General features: G+C 43.6%; 1 protein-coding gene and 1 long non-coding RNA gene across 2 annotated transcripts in view; one reads left to right on the top strand and one right to left on the bottom strand.

Annotated features, from left to right (window-relative positions):
* DAPP1 (dual adaptor of phosphotyrosine and 3-phosphoinositides 1) overlaps positions 1 to 16,197 on the bottom strand; it is a 49,381-nt gene that overhangs the window by 3,330 nt on the left and 29,854 nt on the right. The window contains exons 4-7 of the mRNA XM_004430994.3: positions 11,949 to 12,079; positions 4,561 to 4,608; positions 3,277 to 3,339; positions 2,501 to 2,586 (exon numbers count right to left, since the gene is read on the bottom strand). Of these exons, the coding sequence (XP_004431051.1) occupies positions 2,501 to 2,586; positions 3,277 to 3,339; positions 4,561 to 4,608; positions 11,949 to 12,079 (328 nt within the window). The remainder of the gene's footprint in view (positions 1 to 2,500; positions 2,587 to 3,276; positions 3,340 to 4,560; positions 4,609 to 11,948; positions 12,080 to 16,197) is intronic.
* Positions 728 to 8,080, top strand: LOC147916522 (uncharacterized). The gene is made up of 3 exons (XR_015552970.1): positions 728 to 1,233; positions 6,815 to 6,951; positions 7,599 to 8,080. It is a non-coding gene; the product is annotated as an uncharacterized LOC147916522 (long non-coding RNA).

Raw genomic sequence — 16,197 nt, 5'->3', positions numbered from 1 at the left:
TATTGCTGTTACAGGCCAGATTTACATTTTTTAATGAGAATTCAAAGAAGAAAAAAACATGTCCAGGACATCCCCAGCTCCTTTCGTTGCTCGTGTCTTAGACTGAATACGACATATATGTGTTTATGCAGCTGATCTGTCAAATGACTCAGAAACTGTGCTGTGATTCGAAGAAGCAGCAAGACAGATAAGAGAGAGTTTACTAAGGAGCTCATTTGTGTCAGTGTGCCTCAATGAGGACAACGCTTCCCTCTGTGGATGGAGGCAGCTTTAACTACTCAGGACAGAAAAAAAGAATAAAACTTCTCAACTATTCATTTTGCCCACTTCTAGCCATGAGTTAGTCTGTGCTGGAGGGAAGATGGACTTTCCTACTGGCACGAAAGATGTGTTCTAGGAATATGGTCACTCTCCATTTGACTGTCTCTGGCTACAGAGTCAAAATCATTTGAGTAACGAGGTCAGCTCAGCTTACGTCTTGCGCATACTTCCTGTCTTTACAGTTGAGATGCAAAATACTAAACATCTTTTTCGCTTTCATGAAAAAAAGCAAGTCATGAACTGAAGTTCAGACACCTTTCTATATCCTAAAGCCTATGCAGCATATTTTGTTTAGACCAGTAGTTAGTGTTGAATAGACAGGCGAAAAGTCCCTGTGCACAGAGGGTAAACCTGATGTGAGGTCTGGTTGAGGGGTGGGTGGACGGGGGAGGCAGGGAGGGATACTGTGTACACACTGTACAGAGCTGGTTTCTGGAATTCTCATTGTTTGGTACTCCCTGTGGGAGATATTATTAATTGCCTATTAGTACAGATAATTTTTTCCTTTCTTCTTGCTAACAGAACCCCAGGCGATAAATTACAATTAGTTGAAGCCAATTATGATCATTCTAGTACCCTTTTCCAGCTTCCCCCACTGCCAGCGATGGCCATGGGACCCAGTGTTGGCCAATGAGATATGAGGGGAAATCTGACAGAAGAGTTTCTGGGAAAAGGTCTGCTTCCCTGATAAAAAGTGGACAGACGGGGCTGATGCCATCCCTCCATCTTTCTTCATGACTTAGATGAAAACATGGAGCCTAAAGCAGGAGCAGCCTTCTTGGCCTCTGGAGTGGCAGGCATGAGGAGAAGGCCCAGAGCACTGTGCAGACAGCGGACCTGACCTTGTCAAGGCAGCTACCTGCCTCCTGCTGTTCTTCGTATGAGAAATGTAAACCCCTGTGGGCTCATTTGGTACGTTTATGTGAATTTAAAAAAGATGTCCATTATTGGTTGATATTATAGAATTAACATTAATTTCCTTAGAGGTGATAATGGTATTGTAGTTCTACAGGTGATATTTCTTTTTTTTTTTTTTTTTTTTAAAGATTTTATTTATTTATCTTTTTCCCCCCAAAGCCCCAGTAGATAGTTGTATGTCACAGCTGCACATCCTTCTAGTTGCTGTATGTGGGACGCGGCCTCAGCATAGCCAGAGAAGTGGTGTGTCGGTGCGCGCCCAGGATCCGAACCCGGGCCGCCAGCAGCGGAGCGCGAGCACTTAACCGCTAAGCCACGGGGCCAGCCCTACAGGTGATATTTCTATTCTTAGGAGATGCGCATTCAAGTATTTGGGGTAAAGTGCCATAATGTCTGCAACTTCCTTTCAACTGGTTCAGGGAAGAAGTGAATAGAGACAAAACGAATATGGCCAATATTAACAATTGACGCATCTAAGTGAGAGGAATATGGGCATGAGTTTTTCAACTTCTGTAAGATTGAAAAACATTAGGGGCCGGCCAGGTGGTGCAAGCTGTTAAGTGCGCGTGCTCAGCTTCGGTGGCCTGAGGTTCACAGGTTCGGATCCCAGGCACACACCAACACACTGCTTCTCAAGCCATGCTGTGGCGGCGTCCCACATAAAGTGGAGGAAGATGGGCACGGATGTTAGCTCAGGGCCGATCTTCCTCAGCAAATGGGCATTGGATGTTAGCTTGGGGCTGATGGAAGGGAGAGAGGGAGGGAGGAAGTAAGGAAAAAACTTTAAAATAAATGTTGATGGGAAATAAGATACTTCTTTCTCAAGACACTTTACTTCTCCCAGTTAGAAAATTGTCATGATACATTGATTACATTAGAACAAAACACTTTTGTGCCATCTGCCAGAAATTGTCATAACAATACAAATCACCCCTCGTTGGAGTCAACCAAGTTTTAATTAAATCTGAGGAAAAAACTCCAAAGGAATAAAGCTGTTCAAGATGTGAATGGCACCTCTTATGTGTATCATACTTGTGCAGTGCACAACCTAAACAATTGTACCCAGCAGACCCGCCTATTTGTTTAAGTCACTTTAAATGAGGCATTATGTCACACTTAGCTGAAATCCCTCTTAATATATATGCCCTGTGTGATGTTAAATACGTGTCCCTGAGATCAAAACATTTGTACACATTCCTCAGCTAAAATAAATGTCTGGCGAGAAGATTTTTAAAAACATTTTCTTTATAAAACAACTTACCAAAAACAGTTTACTCTTTCCTGTGAATAATCAAATTGTACAGCCGAACATTCCGTTAAGTCTAGGATCCGAATTGGTTCTGGTGACTTAAAAAAAAAAAAAGCAACCTATGTCATTATAAAAAAACATACAGTCTGTTCATCACTTGATCCCCTAACACATCTTCCACTATGTGCAACTGGCAGTTTTACTTTCACTAAGGGGACAGACAATAAAAAACTTCACTAAGGGAGGTCATACACTCCTGATCTGGGAATTGGCCTATCATGAAACTGGGCATTAAGAAGAGACAGATCTGCTCATTTAAATTGGCTGGAGATGGATTGTAACTCATGAAAGGGAGCCATATTTTTCTCTCATGTTTTTAAACTTCTACTTTCTCAGAAATTTTGTATAGAGCAAGGGAGAAGAAATAAGATAGTTTTAAATTGGCTTAATGAAATGGGCATGGCAAAAGGACATGTTTTTAATAAAGGGGGAGATTGCCACAAGAGACAGTTAACACCTGTGGCAAGAGGACAATTCCGTTGCTCTAAACAGAGGCAGTGCTGTGCCTGGGGAGCTGCTCTCGCGGGCCTACAGGGAAGTCTCCGCGACACACACCTCGTCTCTGCACAAGAACTCGGTTGCTGTCAGGAGTCAAGAACTCACGTCTCCAATCATTTACTGGGTGTTGTAGGTGCTCCTAAGGAAAACCTCAGGGATTTGGAAGGCAGATGTTCCTTTCATCTAGAGAGCTGATTTTTACGTGGAAAATATATTATCCTGTTTCTCACCATCTGGTCTTTGAAGTACTTCAGTTCATTCCTGTGTAAAGTGAACCATCTTGTTTTCCAGGTCTGAGAAAAAAGATAATTAAAACACATAGGTTTTGAGTACAGGAATGCAATATTTGAACTAGACAATTTCCTTTTGTTTTAAAAGTGTCTAAAAGATTAGGTGCAATAAAATATTCTTGTGGTGGCATTAAAATAACTCCATGCATTAAGCTCATAATGAAGGCAGAGATATCATTAACATATTTACACAAATAAAAAGAAATAGTCTATCATAAACATGCAAGGTGATTCATAGCAAACCATTAAAATTGCCATCTCATTAACTCTATAGTTAGATTAGATGTCATTTTTGGAGCACCTATTGCAGCTTACATACTATCCCTGGACATTTATATATCTTATAGCTAATCCTCATACAATGCACCAAATATCGTTATTCTTGTTTTACAAATAAGCAAATTGAGGGTTAGGAACGTCCAAGCACATCATATTCTAAACCTTGCCTAAGAATTCCGTGGCACTGGTGGCAAAAACTATTGTTCCCCACTGTGTCCTTCTGATTTACTAACCCTGGATAGAAGCTTAATCTTATCCTGGGTGGCAATGTACCCAGTTAAAAGAAGTCACAGAGGATTTGAAAATAAATATGCTATAAATATGAGGATTTCCCATCCTTAGGGAGCATCCAGTCTAGTAGGGACACAAATAACTAAATATTGTGGTTGGATTCAAGCAGGCTGGTACCCGTGAGGGTCTTCTTGGCACATTAACATGAAATTGAGTAACTTGACAGGTACAGTCACATAAATGGGGGACAGTTGGATACCCTGGACTAGTGAAGTCCTTAATTATGTTTTCTTTGGGACTTTATAACATAGTTACATAAGTGCCAGTGATATTTTTGGCCTATTTTTAGGTAAAGATTTTATATAATTTTGACTTCTTTCTTGTTAAAAAAAAAAAGAAAAAAGGAAAGAAGAATTCTATATTGAACTTGCTATTTTCATCCTCGATCGTTCCATTTACAAGACTGAATGTTTCCCTGGGTATTACCTGTAGGCTACTCTCACACATTTGGCGTTGCCAAAGAATAGTCAAGTGATTTTGCAGAATTTTGACCAACATGAGCCATAAAAATCAACTCTTGAAAAAAGCAAAAATTATAACTGGGTCAAAATGAGTAGCCAATTATGCTTTAAAAAGAGTGTCACGGTGCGAATTGAGTCTCCGGGACGTGTCCTCCCTCTCCGTGTCTGGCGCCGGCAAAGACGTGCCCCTTACCTTCACCAGGCCTCCCTGCTTGGTGAGGTACCCTTCCTTGGTGCCCAGCTGAAAGAGGAAGAAGCACAGGTGAAGCCCAGACTATCCCAACATGACGGCTGTCTTTCTGTTTCTGTCCTATTTAAAGTGAAACGTTTGTCTGCCTTCGCCCTTGAAACAACCGCCTTTCATTCTTCCCCTGGGCCCCTGCAAATCCTCGCTGTTGTGAGACTGTTTTCAGATGGCCCGGTCTAGGGTAATTCTATAGCAACAGGCAGCAACTGAAAGACTCTCTTCTGACTGGAATTAGCAATCTGCAAACAATAAACCATGTCACATCACTTCTAAAAGTCAGTGTTGGGCAAACCGTGTCCCGTGGATCCCACCACAGGGGCCTTCCACACATCAGGGCCTTCCACACATCAACACGCACAGTACTGACACTGGGGCAACGTATCTGGGGAACTCTGGATGAAGCAAAGTAAACGGATTTCTTGACTTCAGGGCTTCCCAGAGTGTTGGTGTCATGCTGGTATGCTTTGTGAATTTTTAAGAAGGAACCTTAGAAACAGCATTTCCAATATTTATTTTATCACATAATCCTCCCCACCCCACCCCTTCTTTTTCACAGACCATCTCTTGAGACCCATATTCCACGGGACAGACTTTCAGGAGAGCAGATTTATTTACACTTGATTTATCCAAAAGAGATTTGAAGTGAGAATGAGTTATTTCTTAACTCACATATCATTAATTCGAGGGTAACAACAATATCACACACTTAGCTGGCACCTATGAAATGTAAGGAACAGAGGGGAGCTGTGTAAAAAGAAATTTTCATAAAACAAGGACTCTACGATGACGAAATTTATAATTTCAGAAATTTCTGAAGAAATTGAATTCCTGGTGGGAGATTTTGTTCTATTATCATATCATAATATATCTTGTATTAGTAAAAAAAAAAAAAAAAAGAATAAAAACTGGGAAGTGACTTGGTTGGCATCAAGGTTCTTTTTATGGGAGTTTCCAGAGCATTTATTTCTGAGATGAATTCTCCCTCCCAAATAAAAGGAGGAACAGCCACCACCACAGTAAAAAGAGTTGAAGCAAGAAATAATATACACCCACTTCTCTAAAGTTCTTCTGGCGTTAAACTAAGGATGAACTTCCCAGGTGTTCATTTAAAGAACGTTAAACAATATTAGTGAATTTGATATCGAATAATCAGTTTGGTTTATTTTGACGTTAAAAGAAATTGAACTGACTCAGTTGAGTTTAGGTATTATATTAAGGAAATGGCAAGAGTTGATATTTTGGGTTGTTGTAGGTTAACATCTGCAGAGGCAAAATAATAAGGGTAAATTGTTACACAGAAGACCTGGAGAGAGTTATTCATTGAACTCAAACTAAGGAATGATGTTACCAACTCCATCTTACCTTCATCCAAACAATATACTATAAATCGACTATTTGTCTAACGTTGTGATAGATAAGCAGGAGGCTGCAGAGGGAAGAGCTGAGAATACTAATTTTATTCATGGTTTCAGGAGGTAAAAAAGGAAGTAAATATGTATAGATTTAGCTTTAAAAAAATCTATGGTCTGTAACAGGAAAGATGTTTATGAGAGCCCCAAATTGGAAACAACCTAAATATTAAAAAATAAAGAGTTAGCTTTCCTACCATCCTCCCACCCTGCCTGCCTACCTTCCTTCAATTCAGTCACAGGCCCCCGGGTGGGGTGGAGCGAGGCCGCCTCAGCGAGCGTGCGCTGGGCGCTTGGGGGATCTAGCACAGGGTGGGACCCCAGCAGGGCACAAAGAGCGGCCCTGTGGACCACGGCAGGGACAGCAGCTGGTGTGAGGAGTCGAAGCCTGGCAGGGTCAGGAGGGCTTCCCTCCGAGGGGGTGGAGGCGGCAACCAGTGCAGTTTCAGAGCCAAGTCAGGCTTGGTGGGCATCTCTGGTGGGGGTGGGAGTGACAGTGGCCAGGCAGTGGTGTTCCCGGCAATTGGAGATTGAACAACACATGAGTAAATGTATTGAAGATAATGGGATCCATATTCCTCACTGTGGGGAAAGGGAGTTACAAATATGAAGAGGGAAAACACTAGAAGGAGCCTTGTGGTATTGGATTAGGATTGGAGGTATCAGTGTGAACCTGCAGGTAGACAAAAAGATAATATGTGATAGATTGAAATACAAATTAATAGACGTCGACATGTATATGCACATATGTGTATACACACATATTTTCCCTATCTCTGTTCTCTGAGCAGGCTGAGAGTGATGTTCTGATAACAATCAGCATGTGGCACCCAGATCTTGATTTCTAAAGTACCACTCTCCAGAAAAAAAGAACAAAATTTCTTGGAGAAATAGCTGATTCTGGAGCGGGATGCAAGGAAAGTTCAAGGTAAGCCTGGAATATTCTGCTGTACCAGAAAGGAAGGAAATTCTCAAAGAATTATGAGGCTTTATGGACACAGAAGTCACCTTACAAGGGCTCTTACTGGCCAAATCTGGGAAATTTTGAAGGATGAAAATACATAAGATAGTCATGATTATAACCCATTGATATAAAAATAAATGATAGATAAATTCGGAGAATAAAAAGCTTTCCTTAGAGTAAAATAACAACCAATAAATGTAAAAGGAGTAAGAGAATCACAGAATCACCATTTAGCAACAATAATAGTAATAATTAAAATAGCCAAGAAATATCAATGAATGCTAAAATTGAGGGATAAAAGTTTAATGAGGAACAGGATATTTGCTTAGTCTCAAATAACTTCCCATCACATCATATTTATTAATAACAAAGGGAATAAAGTGATCTTAGTGTGGAAAATCTGGCAGACACCGATTAATCAAGTAATCGAGCACTCTGTACCAGGACAAACTGAAATCGTGTTCCACCTGGGAGGATGCAGGGAGAAGCGTAAAGCATCACTTTTGTGGTATTTCTACCAAAAATGCAAAACTTGAGTCTAAACACAAGGCGATGTCAGACAAATCAAAATTGAGGAACAGTTCACAAAATGACTAGCCCTTAATTTTCAGAAGTGTCAAAGTCATGACATCAAGGAAAACTTGACCAAGTGTTCCAGAGAGAAGACTCGAGAGGTCGGACAAGTCAGTGCAGCCCATGACTGTGGATGGGATCCTCGTGCTGCTCTAAAGGACCTTGGGAGGAAAACCAGTGACACCTGAATGAGATCTGTGGCTGCGATGGTGGTGCTGTATCAATGGTAATTTCCTAATCTGAATGGCTCTATATGGTCACGGGGGCGAATGTCCTTGTGTGTAGGAAATACACACTGAAGTATTTGAGTGATGGGACATCGTGTTGGCAATTTACTCTGAAATGGCTCAGGAACAAACAAATTTCTTTGTACTGTTCTTGCAATTTTTCTGTAACTTTGAAATTATTTAAAATAAAAAATAGCATGTAAAAACATAATAGAGGATTAACTAAATTATGATACATCCAAATTATGGAATATTAAGAAATTTGTTTTAATAATGTTTTAGAAGACTATATAATGACACAGAAGATGTTCACAATATATAATTAATTAAACAAGCAGATTGCAACTCTATTTACAATGAGCTCATTGTATATATTCATATATATTAAATGTATATTTATTCAAGAAAAAAGACTGGAAGGAGAGACACCACAATGTTAACTGTGAGAAGTGCTTCAAAGACAAAATACTGGAAGAGGCCGTCTTGCAAGGGTGGTGTCCCAGACGAAGAACTATAAAATGTGTTAAAGAGATAACAGAATAGAGAGGGAAAGATGTTCCAGAAGCAAAGGAAACAGAAACTTTAGAAGGAGAGAGTTGTTAAAAATGCTGTATTTCACAAAAGGGAAGCTAAGAAAGCTAATATTTTAGATAGGACCCATTCTATGTCAGGCACTTGAATTCTATCATCTGACTTAATCTCTACCAACATAGCTAGTTGGTATTTCACACTTCCCAGGTCCAAAACAGAACTGCTCTGTCCCCTCCCGGGACGCCGTCCCCTTGCTGTCTGAGCCATCCGCTCACTGGCAGGAGGGCTCAGTCCATGGCTCTTTCGTTCACTGACTACATTCAATCCATCAGTAAGTCTTGTCTCTTCTTCTTTCAAAACACGTCCTGAAGTTGGCCAGTTCTCGTCCCTTCCGCCGGTTCTAACTACCAGTGCTTATGTGCGCCCCCCCCCGCCCCCCCCCGGGTTTCAGCCACCACCACCTCTCACCTGGACTGCGGTAACAGCCTCCTGCCTGGGCTCCTTGCCTCCAGCTTTGCCCCCACTCCATTTTCCACTTAGTAGTGAGAATGAACTTTTTAAAAATTTAAACACAAACATAAAATTATGCTACTCAAAAGTCGTGTGCTTTCTCGTCAGCACTCAGAACGGAGGTGAACCCTGGACCTTGCCCTACGAGGCCTTTCGCGTTGTCCGAAGCAGGCACACCTGACGTTGGGCAGGCCGACTCCTCACTGTATTGCAGCATACTCGCCCTCCACGACCCCTGCCTGTTGCTGGGAACAGTTCTCTGGGGGGTCCCTCGTGTTTCCGTTTGTCTTCTGAGCAAGGCACCGACAGCCCTTTGTTCCAGACCAATTTTTACAACATGTTTATATAGCCAACAGCCTTAGAAATAGTGTCTCCCTTCAGAGGACAAGGCGGGCAGCCAGCAGTCCTCTCCCCTGCAGCCCCACACTGTGGCGGGCCACTGGCTTGCGAGTAGGGTCAAGTCTCCGGCTCTTCACGGTTCTCGACAGCCACTAACGCCAGTCGTGCCCCAAAGCCTTGTGACAACTAGAACATCCACAGACTTCCAAACGTAGTGGAAGTACTACGTCTTTCTTTTCATGACATAGTACTCTCTGGTTTTATATTATTATGCTGATTATTGTCTGTGATGCCCTCGCTGGAATGTGAGCTCAATGAGGGCAGAGCCTCTGCCTAGTTTACCGCCCACCACCAGTGCTTAAAACAGCCCTGAGCGTATGGTAGGCACTTGAAACAAAGTTTGTCAAATAAATGAAATAGTTAAATGTCATCCTATCTCAGGAACCCAACTCGATGTTGTTTATAAAATATATAAATAGTAATTCCCCCAAATGCAGTTGCTGAAGGATGGCAAACAGTTTTACACAAGTTTCTACATGTCTGGGCAACAGGACATCTATTTTCATTTTCACTTCAAGCAAGAAGTTCTTTTTCCTGTAAATAGGACTTAATTCTCTTCCTCTGTGGCCAGAGCTTGTGCAAGAACTGCATCCCGGAAAGAGCAGACAGAAGTCTGGGAGCCCTCAGAGCCCAGGGTGGGGTGAAGGCGCAGTCTCCTGTGGGCTCTGGGGCTAACAGAGAAGGCTGAGAACTCTCGTGCTCAGGGAGTGACAAGAGCATTCTGATCAGACGAGCACTGTGTCCCCGTAGCCTGCTCAGCTATCAGTCATTCCTTGGTGAGGAGTAATGACAGACAGAATCCACTAGAGAACCTTCATAGTTTTCTGTCTATATTAATGCACAACATACTTCGTGGGCTTTGCTATATATAGTGTGAGTGCAGTCATTCTCAACCAGTCACTCAGCACAGTTTTAAAAGCTCCATTATCCAGAACCTTCTGTGTATGGTCATAATTAGATACTTAGGCAGGTGAATCCATCTGATGCCTGGAGCGAGCAAAGAAGGGAAGTCATAAGGCTTCCAAAATTTGGTCTAAAGAGGTCTATTTCTACCTAAGTACGCTACATCTCATGCTCACACCAACTCTACAAAGTCGGTGTCACCTGCATTTACTTTTGATAAAGGACACAAGCGGTGGGGTGTGGTTCACTGAGCTGAGAGGAGAGGTTTAGGGGACGTGTAACAGGAGGGCGGGAAGTTCAACTGAGAGTGCAGATGGAGAAGAAGTTGAAGAGATTGGTGTGGGGTGGGGAAGCACAGACAGGACAGTCATGAAGGGTCGGTCCGCTGGGAAACAGAGAATTGGTTAGAGTGTGGGTCTTGATTTGTTCTTTGGTCCGTTCTGACTTGGGACTATTTATTGTCTTGCTTCCCTAAATTTCTCTAGTTCTGAGGTCTGATGCTTCCTCCTCCAACTCCAACAAAGCTAAAATAATTCTCTCAACCAATTTCCAGGATTTTTGTTTTTGAGTAATGTAGCATAGTAACAGAAATGTAAATGTCATGAACCTGGGTAGGCTGTGAAGTTACAAAGACGAGCTGTGATTCCTGTCCTGAGTTGTGTCCGCCGTTGGGGAGGGCAGACACACGTGCGGGTAGTTAGCCTCCAGCGTGACGATCCCAGAAGAAAGGCAAGCAGAGGGTGCCTGGGAGCACAGAAGTGGGGCATTTTACAGGGAGCCAGGAGGGGTCCAGGAAGGCTTCCTGGAAGATATTGATCCCTGACACAAGTCTTAAAGGATGAGGGGAAGCAGTGGTGGGAGCGTTGCAGGTGATGCAGGGAGCACAGCCCGAGAAATGCACGTTGACAGAGGCAGGTTCCGCAGTGTGAGCGTGAGAGCAGCTGGAGGTGAGGCCAGAGAGGCCAGAGGGGCCAGGTGGCCAAGAAGACAGCGGGCTCCACGGAAGTTCAAGCAGGGAGGTCACATGGCAAATATGCTTGTTGAGAAAGGTCTCTCTGGTAGCAGGGTAGAAAAAGTACTCCAGAGACAGAAAGGTCACGCATGTTTTAATATAATTTGTAGCTGAATATCTTCAAGTGGTTATTTTTCAAGTGTAATGGTTGCTGTCTAGAATTAGTTCTTGATATGGCACTTGCGTGTTGTCCAGATGTCTTATACCAGGAGGATTCGGCAAACAAGGAAGAGAAAAAGAATAGAGGAGCCTCGAGCATAAGGAAGGGAAGAGGGTGCTGGCGAGGAATCTTCGCAGAGTCACAGCTCACAGAACAAACAGAAATGGACTCAGGAGCACGAGAGTCCTGGTTGGGCTGACCCTTCATTCAGTAAGGGGAAAAATAACATCCTGAGGGTTTATAGGAAAGGTGGAGAATATTTTTCTTCTGTAGACAGTTGAAATATAAAAGAAAATATTTTTCTTCATTGGAGAAACTTGTCGAAGAATAACAGCGTAGCCAACTATGTGAACTTAAACATCTCTTGCCCACTCTACCATGAACTTGTTTGGCTAGGTAAGGATGGAGATTTAACTGCCATTTTCTAAGTATTTAAAATCCTATCACAATCATGTATTTTTTTACGATTTTCCCTGGACCAGATGAACTGAGTGATAGGCGTCAAACTTTACATTCCTGTCCAGGTTTTATATCCCAAGTTAGAATTTTTATGTGAACAAACACACTTTAAAAAGGGTATAACTCTTATTGCACATTACCACTCTTAGCTAGTGAGAGAGCTGTGCTCAGATTGACGGCCACTTACGGAAGGCGCAGTGGGCACCAGGTCGTCTTCTGTTCTTCCTGTCTGCATTGCTGTGTGAACCCGGACGGATTCATAGATGGAAGGTTCCTCCACTTTTCGTGGATAGGGATGTTTCAGAACAATCAGAGTGCCTGAATGAAGACAGAAAAACACAGTCAAATGGTCTCCCCAGAAAGAAGGTCTAAACGCTAACCACCAGGTAGCTGCCACTAGACTAAGTCTCGTGTTGCACATGCATTCACCTGCTCCTTTTCTCAGCCTGTATCAAGTACCAACCGTGTGCCAGACACTGGAGATGTAAAATCATGAGATGAGTTCCGGCCTCGTGGTGCTCAGACAGAACTAGCAATCGGTATCCCTGAATGGACAGTCACTGAAATGAACAGGGTGATGGGACCAATGTCAGTGATGTGAACGAGCATGCTGGTGGCACCCGGGGATCCTGAAGAACCCTTCTATGGACACTCAGAAAAGCTTTCATAGATATGGCGACATTGATCTAGACCTTAAGCAATAACGGGAAGTTTTCCAGGTAGGCTTTACGAAAGCCATGAAAACAAAACCCAGCAAATCCCCTGGGGTATAGGAGGGTTTAGTCCACTGCCCTTCTTTCTTACTGGTTTCAGAACAAACTTGTAACAAATCAGTGGATCTCAAAGCAGGACTCGCAGCGTTCTCCCCACGGTCTCCTAGCACCCGATTCACAAACTAAACTAAACGAGGCCTTTGCTTATCTTAAGTGGACATGGTGTGAACAGGCTGGTGTCCGTGTGTGACTGCCTTCACTTCCATCTGGGGGAGAGAGTCCAGGCAGGAAAAGGGCTCAGTCCAGGGGCCGGGCTTGGGGGCTTGGGCACGTCACTCAGACGGCTGAGAGCAGTTCTGACTCAACACTTCTGACATTTCTCCCTTCTGTATCCTTCCTTTCGCCAATCAGTCAATCAGAAACTAGAAACCTTGACTACAAAAAAGTAAGCTAAGGTTTTTTTCCCTCCTTGCCATGGCTTCTTGCTTTTTATTTTACTAGAGTCTTTTATATGGCAGGCCCCGGATTGTACCAGACACCAGGGAGATGTAAAGAATTCAGTAATTCACTCAACAAAGATTTACTGAGCTCTGCTATGTGCCAGGCACTTGTCTAGGCTCTGGGAGACCAAAGCAAACAAAGAAGGTATAGCATCTGCTTTTACAGTATAGGAGACATAAAACATTTGAAAAAATACAGTATGTCAGGTGAGAGAAGTGTTATGAAAAACTAAGAGAGCAAGGTACAAGAAGAGAAAGCAGAAAGGGTGGGGTTGGGAGCAGGTGGTATTTTATGTGGGTGATCAGGGGAGACATTTGAAAGATTATAGAAAGAATGGACCTTAAAGTGGAGTAAGAGAGAGACAATGAGGAAGGAGAAGTACCTCCACTACAGTCAAAAAACCCTTAATAATAATGATAAACCTACAAATGAAACAAAACCTTTCTACGGGGCCTGAGTGCGCACTATGTACTAACTGTGAAAACAGAGCCGTGGCTTCTGGTACCTGGGCCCGGATAACACACTGCTGTGAAGTGGAGAGGAGCGTTGAGAAAAGCCCAGAGAGGGTCTGTCTCAGCCCCGGAGAAGGCTGGGGGCCTCTGGCCTCATCCTCTTTCTGCATCCCATTCATGTCGGTAGCATTGGGATCAGAATGAAAAATGGCTTTGCAGTTACCGGAAGCCCGGTCCTGCTCCTGTGCATTGCCAGTGCTCTTTTGTGAACACGACCCTTTCAGGAGAACAGACCCAGTCATATTGGGACGAGGGGCCAGTTACAGTTTTACAGTCACAACGAAAGCAGCGACGACTGAATCAAGAGCAGCCGTTGTGCAGGCTCAGGGGCTGTGTGAACACAGTTGCAGCATGGCAGACGCTGCAGTCACCGGGCATCACGGGAGGAGCCACCCTGCCGCTCAGTCCCCACTGGCCCTGGACGGCCACGCTGAGCTCTGTTTCCTCCTCTGACAAGTGAGAGGGCCTGCCCTCTCTTCACCAGGCTGTCTCAAGCGCCAAATCAAAAGGTTTGTGAAAGGGTTGTAAAAATCTTAGATGATGTTATGCTTTGATATAGAGTATTTTTAAATCCTTAAGTGAAATTCCAACGATCTCATCTTTGAGAACGTGGATTTTAAAATGTTAAGTTAAAAAACACATGTGTAACATTCTGCTAAGACTAAAATGGCAGCCGTCTAGTCATCACTGGCTACAGTGCTAAGTAAATCGGTGCCTCTTAAACACTCCCCTCTGACAGGGGAGGAGAAGGAGACTGGAGCCTAGGGCTCAAAGCAGCTCACAAATTAGAAAAAATTTGAAATCTTGTGTTTTATCTTCAAAGTTGATGCTAAATTTTCATCCTATTCCATATGCTTAATATGAAAATAACGTTTTAAATGCTGATCTAGGAAGATGCACCTAGTCTCGCCTCTGTCTTTGCACGTACAACCAGGCACACCCCTCCTGGTACTAGTTTCCTGCCACTGTAACAAATTGCCACAAACTCCGTGACTCAACTCAAATTTATTATCTTACAGTTCTGGAGGTCAGAAGTCTGAAATGGGTCTCACTGGGCTAAAACCAAGGTGTTGGCAGGGCTGCTTTCCTTCTGGAGTCTCTAGGGAAGAATCCATTCCTTGGCCTTTTCTAGCTTCTAGACGCTGCCTGCATTCCTTGACTGGTGGCCCCTTCCTCCATCTTCAAAGACAGCAACAGCGGGTCAAGTCCTTCTCATGCTGCCCTCTCTCTGGTTCTCTCTCTTCCACCTCCGTCTTTCCCTTGTAAGGACCCTTGTGATTACAATGGGCCCACCTGGACAATCCAGGCTACTCTCCCCATCCCAAAGTCAGTTGATTAGTAATCTTAATTCTGGCTGCAGACTTAATCTCTCTTGCCACATGACATACCATACTCATAGGTCTGGGGAAAGATGAGGTCATCTTTGGGGGGCCATTATCATGACCGCCACAGTGTCCATCCCTGGGAGATAAGCATAGCCATAGGCAGGGGCCAGGTATGCTGCCGTGTAACAATCTTTGGGCAGGGGGTGGAGTGGGGGGTGTGATTGCTGCCTGAGCTGCAGTGCTGTAACCACTTGGTGTTATAAAGCCATTGCCTTCCCAGCACGTGCGTTTCCAAACCCGGTGAGCCCTTCAGAGCAGGTATGGTGCCAAGTTTATCTTTCTATTCCCACCTCCTGATAGAGTTTCTCAAATAATGAAGTCTCGATGAATGAATGAATGAATGAATGAATGGGTACCACAGTAATTCAGGTTTAAGGCAGGAAAGAGCCTGGGATGGACCAGCCTCCCAGGTCCACACCCACCCTGGCCTGGGGCAAGGACAGAACAACAACTTCAAGTACACTCGCCAAATCTCCATGGGGGGCCCAAATTCTGTCTCAGAACCTCTTCTAAAATTTAACCAACAAAAGCTAAACTGAGATAAATGACATTGAGTCAATCAGGAAAGTAGAAATGACTGTAGATTAGTTTTAATTAGCAATACCATGAATGAGGCTAGACTGAGTGGTGGAATGAAGAAAATGACAAACTACTTGTAAAATGATAACTCCCACTGATAAAAATCTGGTCTCCTAAAAAAAAACAGGGCTCCTTAGCTGATCATTCTGCCCAAGAAAGGGCCAATACATAGACTCCTTGGCACAGCTGGTAGGCTTCAAAATTATTTCCCCTTCTGTAGAGACTGTCCCACCCTCATACACAGAGGGAGATCCCCACAGACCTGAGCCTCCCCTGCAAACACCTCACCTCGCCCACACTCACTGGACTTGCTTCCCGGGGGATCTACTTAGTTATTTCTCTAAGTGGACAGAAGGGCCACTAACTTCAGTTTCTGAACTACATAAGAAAGACTGCTGTTTCCTGCCTTTGACATGAAACCTGGTTTCAGAAATGCTCGGGGGAGGTGCATTTTCAAGGTGATCAGAGCAGGACTGGGGCAGGCATTTCAATTTGCTGAAAGCTTCAGAATTGCCATGATCACTGGCCTGATTCCTTGTCATCTCTTGCTGGTCAGCTTGCCTTTAAATTCTGGGAGGGAACACTAATATTCTTCCAAAAATTCTACTTCTTTTCCCGTACCCCTCTTTTTTTTTTCGATTCAGCTAGCCAGGGTTGGTTTCCATCATTTGCAATCAAAAGACACTTATCTACTGTAGCCACCACAGACTCATAATTTCCACCCAAGGTCCCAGGTAGTGCCTCGG

This window comes from Ceratotherium simum, chromosome 8, assembly GCF_057802395.1.
Source record: "Ceratotherium simum simum isolate JZ-2026a chromosome 8, ASM5780239v1, whole genome shotgun sequence".
Lineage (NCBI taxonomy): Eukaryota > Metazoa > Chordata > Mammalia > Perissodactyla > Rhinocerotidae > Ceratotherium > Ceratotherium simum.
The sequence above is the reverse complement of the archived record's forward strand: the minus strand, read 5'-3'. Positions and strand labels throughout refer to the sequence as shown.